We start from the raw sequence: 6,324 nt of genomic DNA on the forward strand, positions 1-6,324 counted from the left end.
CCTTCCTTGATTCCCCGAAAGATGTGTTCCTTTATTTCCTATCAATAATCACAGCCCTTATCATGCTATTTGTAGCTATTTATTTGTCACTGTCCTGTACTAGACTTAACAATTTCTTGAAGACAGGTGTCATACCTTTTTTTTTTTTTTGGTGGGGGCAGATAGGGTCTCACTCCAATTGCCCAGGCGGGAGTGGAATGGTGCGATCTCAGCTCACTGCAGCCTCAACCTCCCTGGGCTCAGGTGATTCTCCCACCTCAGCCTCCCACGTAGCTAAGACCACAGGCACATGCCACCACGCCCAGCTAATTTCTTGTACTTTTAGTAGAGACAGGTTGTCGCCCAGGCTGTTCTTAAACTCCTGGAGTCAAGTAATCCACCTGCCTTGGCCTTCCAAGGTGCTGGGATTACAAGCGTGAGCCACCGCGCCCAGCCAGGTGTCATATCTTAATTAGTGCATTCCCACTATATGGCACTGTGATTGCTCTATAAATATTTGTTGAATAAATGAATGAATATTGCCATCAGATCAATGCCTAAAAGAGTTCTAGGAATACTGGAGAATGGGAGTATTGGTTAAAATAACGATGGCAGTTGACATTCTAAGGGAAAAGGGCAAGTAAAAGTAGTATGAGGGGAAATGGACTATCAGAAAGCAGCATAAATCATGTATTCACTCATTCATTCATTTGACATTTACTATGGGCAAGGCAAATAAGATAATCAAGACATAGTACCTGTCCTCACAGATCTGTCTTATAACCAAAAGGTGAAGGTTTGGGGGTGGAGTGTTAAGAACTGGTAGAAAATAGGAGTAAGATACTGTGTCACTAAAGAGTAATTCTAAATCTATTGTTAAAATATAAGGATGGTTTGGAAGACCACAGCCAGCTGCTTCTGGTCTACTCACACCTTTGTAATCTAGGTCTATTAGTGGCATTTCTCAAACTTCAGTATGCGTAAGGAGCACCTGGGGATCTTGTTAAAGATGCAGAAGTCCCAACTCTGTGGATCCCAGAAGTCCTGATTCCGTAGATCCACGAATCTATATTTTAATAAGCATCACAAGTGATTATGATGCTTTTGGTCTGCAGAGCATGCTACTGTAAAGTCCTCAGTCATTCATGTTTTAATTTTGCCATATCTGAGTTCTACCTATAATATTACTTTCTTAATAATTCATGTAATTGCTATATGTGTGTTAATAATTCATTTAAATTGCTATATGTGTGTATTTATACACATATGTATCTTAGCCTTATCCTAAGCAAGGTATTTGGTGACTCTTTTAATACATATAAAATAAATACACAACCATTAAAAAGGTCTGTCTCTATTACATCAGCAGATGGGAAACAGTTTGAAAAGCACTGCTCCAGAGTTTATGCCCTGCAAACACCACATCCTGCATGCAGTCTGATGATATAAATTACATTAAATAACAAAAAGTTCCAGGGCAATGAAGTTCAGCAGAATGGTGCTTCAGAAGAGCTAATCATAAAATATTCCAAAAAAATTTTTAATGAATGTTCTAATTATTACAAAATGACATTAAGAAAATTCTCCCCATAACATAAAAATATTGACTTTTTATTTTAAAAAGTGTTTTGTCTTTTATTCTGGTACTTAACTCTCAGAATATTCTTGAGCTGACACCCGAGCCAACCCCAATAGCTACGCCATAGAACTTAACAGCAGTTGGAACAAAATGAAGATATATCTGTGTTCTTGACCCACAATAAAACACTCATCCATTTTATTTAGAATTAAATTTGATTAGGACTGATAATTCAGTTCAAAGGTATAAACTTGATAGCTCTTTCTTTTCCTTTAACCCCAAAACAATTTATAATAGTAGGCAAAATTATACAGCAAAAATATCAGGGGAATAATTGTATCTCAGGAAGATCTATTCCTTAAAGGCTTTGGCAACTCACAACCACAAACAGAAAAAGACAATTAAAATATTTCACCAAATTAAAGGTTGTGCTGATATTAAGCCTTTAAAAACAATATTCTCTAAATTATGTTTTCTCTTAAATGGCTAAGAAAATCATTTTCTACCAAAATACTCTTGAGTGGATGTCTTTTGGATTGTGTGTCACAAGCTAGTTCTATACATGTTTAATTTCTAGTCACATTGAACAAAAACAAAAATGAATGACTGTGGTCCTTCATCTCTACATCACTTAAGTCAGCCGGAAATTTACCTTCCTACTTACTGATTTATAAAGCATTTTATCCTGTTTACCCTGTTTGGATGACTATTGCAATCGCCTCCCTACTAGTCTCCCCTGCTTCAGCCTTTTCTCTACAGTCTATTCTCCGCACAGCAGCTTAAGATGCCCTGTTTAAAATGTCAGATCACCACTCTTATGCTCAAAACTCTGCAGACCTTTTCTCAGAGTAAAAGCCAAAGTCTTTTAAATGGCACACCAGGCCCTCTAATACACAATCATCCTATAGCCAACAGCATTAAGACTACTGAACGACTGTAATTTTACTATTAAAATGCTATAATTTAAAAATGGACAAAATATACTCTTAATGGTATCTATCACCTTTGCTCACTTTTCAAGAATCAAATAATTCTTGGTCCTACCCCTTAGCCCCTGTCACAGGACTCTTTCCTTGCTCACTTTGCTGCAGTTACAATAGCTTCTTTGCTGTTGATTGCACACACTGGGCATATTCCAGACACAGGGGCTTTGCATTTGCTGTTGCTTTTCAGGGACTGCTCTTCCCACGTGAAATCATATGGCCCTGGCTCTATCATTTCCTTTAGGTCTTTGCTCAAACATTATCTTCCAGGTGAGCCCTTTCATGATCACCTTACATACAATCCATACTTCCCATCCCCACACATATTTCCTCTCCTCTATTCCTGTTTTGTTGTCCACCATACCACCTACGATTTGACATTCCGTATCTACCGTTTATCATTTGTTTATCCCACAAGAGGGTGAACTCCTACCGGATGAGGATTGTCTATCTGCTTTGTTCACTGCTGTATCCCAGTAACAAGAACAGTGTCTAGCACATAGCAGATGTTCAATAAATATTTGCTTAATGAACAGTGAGTACTACTCCAACTCTAGAACTTTCCGTCTTAACCTTATTAAGAGCTAAAAGGCATCCCCCAATTTCCGGGTGGCATTTGACTTTTGTGAACTTATATGCAGTATCTTTTGTTTGACACATGGTTCCCTCTGATTTTTCTTAGATGGTAGTAACACGAAAGGAAAATTCCTAACCAGTGCGCAAGAAAGAAGAAAATCAACCATGCATAACACTGATTTTAGATAATATCTTATCCATAAACCAACAGAGAAAATGCCTTCTGAATTTGTAGCTTCTCCTCTTAAACCTAAGGAAAATAAACTGAATATTTGTTGCCTTTGCCGGGGTGGGGGGGCGAGAAGGGGGCCAGGAGAGACGTGAAAGCCCAGGAGCCCTTCTTCAACAGCATCAACTCTTGTGTACTCCAACTTACTTTTTTTGAGGGGGTGGGCATCGTTCGAGGTCTCTGCCAGGGGGTGTCTGTTTTTCACCCTTTGAGGTGCCTATTGTGCTGTCTTGAGAACGAGGAGAGGTGGGTGAGGAGGGGGTAAGAAAGGATGCTGCTTGCGGCTCCAACTGCCTCCGAACACAAAGTCGGGAGGCGAGGGATCCGCGCGGATGTCTCGGGGGCCAGCGGGCGCCCGGGCCGCGCGCTCGGATCGCAGCCTCGGCCCCGGGGTGCGGGCGGGACGCGGGCTGCGCGGAGTTAGGCCCGGACAGAGCCCCATGGCCTCCCGGCGGCCGGGCACGGGGCCCCGCGCACCTCACTCACCCCGGTTCCCCCAATCCGGCACCCTTCTCGGTTACCTCGAACTCTCTTCAGCGAAATGGGATCCTTCTCCTGTTCTGCTGACATTACAGACCGCAAAGCATGACTCCCCCCCAGGCCGCGGGAATTCGGTCTCTTTGATGCTGCGGCGGCGGCTCCTCCTCCTCGCGGGGCCGCTGCGGCTGCGAGGCAAGCCTCGGAGCCGAGGCACGGCCGAGGGCGGTGGGGACGCGGGCCGACTTTGCAAAGTTTGGGAGGAGGACGAGGCCTCGGGGCGGCGGGGCGGCGTGCGGGCACCGGCGGGGCTCAGCGGCGGTGGCCGGGAGCGCGGCCTGGGGGCGGTCCCCCACCCGGGGCCGGCATGTGCTGAGGGCGAGTGCGCCGCCGCCGCCGCCTCCTCCCACTCCTTCTTCTTCGCCGCCGCCTCAGGAGCCGCTGACAGGGGAAGCAGGAGGCTGGCGGCCCGGCCCTGGCGGCACACTCACAGCGCCCTCTGAGGAGGAGGTCTGCTCTCTCGCCGCTCCCGAGTCGCAGACACAAAAGCCCCCAGACTGGAGCCGCCTGTAAAACCCGCTCTGGGGCGGGCGAGGGACGTGGCGCGGCCCCGCGGCTTCCCCGCCCTGAGCTCCCCAGCCCCGCGCGGGGACGGGCTTCGGGGGGCGGGGGCCGCTGCCTCGTCCCGCGGCGCCTCCCGCCACCGCCGCCGCCTCGCGCTCCGCCTCGGCCCAGCCCCCACGGCCCGCGCGCGCCTCTTGCTCCAAGCCGGGGCTCGCGGGCCCGCGGCTCTTGCAGCGCGGGTGGGCAGCGCGCGCCTAGGGGCCGCCCCGCCCCGCGCCCGGCGCTCCCTCGCCGACCGCCAGGCCCGAGAACGCCCGACCCCGCGGCCGACGCTACCGGGCCCAGCTTTCGCAAGGAAAGGGCATCTCCGAACTTCGTCGGAGGCCACAGCAGCAGGCATCTCGGCCTCGCAGCTAGGGATCGGAAAGATGAACGTACCATGCGAGGAAACTTTGTAAGCGGGAGCTGGAGAGTTCTCGGCGGGCATGTGGGGATCCAGATTCCCCGACTCCGTGTCCGCGTGGCCGTGGTGTGGACACCTGTTTGTGGAATGCTTCCACTTGGTATTTTAACGACTTGACTCTTCAAGAAAGAGCGACGTAGAATAAATACCAGAAAGGACGGTGGGCGGGGGAGGGGGGAGCGTGGGTAGAAGCGGTGACGCGGCTGGATCTCATTTAGACGTTAAATTTTAGGAGGAACACCCCCAGTGTGATTGTAAATTAGATGTGATCACCGGTCCACATTCTTCAGTTGGGCTGTGTGACCGGAGGCGACTTAGGTAACCTCTCTGGGTCTCAGTTTTCTTGTCTATAAAAGGCAGTGGGGCTACATCTCGAAGGTCTCTTCTAGCTCCGACATTGTTTAACGTACTTCTACGAAATTGTTTTCCCTGTTTTTGTTTTTGTTTTGCTAGGTTTTCTGGTTATCCACTGGGCTTATTTTGATGTAGGAATCACCGAAAAGCACTCATGAAGCGTGGGAGGACACAGAACTAGCTACAGACAGGAGTCTCGTCCTTCCGGAGACAGACACCCAACTCATTCAGCTGCACAGTGTCACAGAGAACAGATGTTAACATGAAGCCAATGTACAGCCTCAACAGCTGCATACCAGACAATTGCCACAGCGGCTGATCGTCGTTAAGACATAGCGTGGCCCGAGGCAAATGTTACCCTTTATCTAATAAGGGTGGTCTGGAATTATGGAATTCCTGATTCGAAGAGTCAGACTAGGACAGGCTAAGGAAAATATTCTTACAGGAAGCACTCTGAGGAGAAGTTTCCTCCTAACTAGAATGTAAGCGCCATGCAGGCAGGAATTTTGACTGGTTCACTGCTGTATCCTCTGGTACCTAATAATGACTAACACATAGTAAGTGTTCGAGAAAATATTCACTGATGTATGAATAAAGAGATTTGAAGTGGCCCTGGGACGACTGGGGTGGCAGGGCTTTGGTAAGTGTAATAAAGCCGAAGCAAATGGTAATATAATAAAGCAGATTGGGGGCCGGGCGCGGTGGCTCACGCCTGTAATCCTAGCACTTTGGGAGGCCGAGGCAGGCGGATCATGAAGTCAGGAGATCAAGACCATCCTGGCTAACACGGTGAAACCCCGTCTCTACTAAAAGTACAAAAAAAAATTAGCCGGGCGTGGTGGTGGGCGCCTGCAGTCCCAGCTACTCGGGAGGCTGAGGCAGGAGAATGGCGTGAACCCGAGAGGCGGAGCTTGCAGTGAGCCGAGATCGCGCCACTGCACTCCAGTCTGGGTGACAGAGTGAGACTCTGTCTCAAAAAAAAAAAAAAAAAAAAAAATTAAAAATAAAATAAAGCAGATTGAATCTAATAATCTATGTTATAGGGTGGTTGGAGGAAAATTTGAAAGCACTTTGGTAAGTCAACAAAGAAATGAAGGCCAGGTGTGGTGGCTCACGCCTG

At 47.8% G+C, this 6,324-nt stretch overlaps 1 protein-coding gene and 1 long non-coding RNA gene across 4 annotated transcripts in view; one reads left to right on the forward strand and one right to left on the reverse strand.

The window, feature by feature from the left end:
• Positions 1-5,043, reverse strand: part of PYGO1 (pygopus family PHD finger 1) — a 49,258-nt gene extending 44,215 nt beyond the window's left edge. For 2 of the 3 annotated variants that reach the window (XM_016928270.4, XM_016928268.3), the window contains exon 1: positions 3,868-4,367. In XM_016928270.4, coding sequence (XP_016783759.2) covers positions 3,868-3,916 — 49 coding nt within the window. In that variant the 5' untranslated portion in view covers positions 3,917-4,367. Of the gene's footprint in view, positions 1-3,867; positions 4,368-4,825 lie in introns of those variants that run through there. The other variant, XM_054667556.2, reaches the window with a different exon arrangement.
• On the forward strand, positions 4,704-5,822 carry LOC134808529 (uncharacterized). Its single transcript, XR_010151700.1, has 2 exons — positions 4,704-4,841; positions 5,304-5,822. It is a non-coding gene; the product is annotated as an uncharacterized LOC134808529 (long non-coding RNA).
• Positions 5,823-6,324: the final 502 nt, after the last annotated feature.

Source organism: Pan troglodytes, chromosome 16 (genome assembly GCF_028858775.2).
Source record: "Pan troglodytes isolate AG18354 chromosome 16, NHGRI_mPanTro3-v2.0_pri, whole genome shotgun sequence".
NCBI classification, from domain to species: Eukaryota; Metazoa; Chordata; class Mammalia; order Primates; family Hominidae; genus Pan; species Pan troglodytes.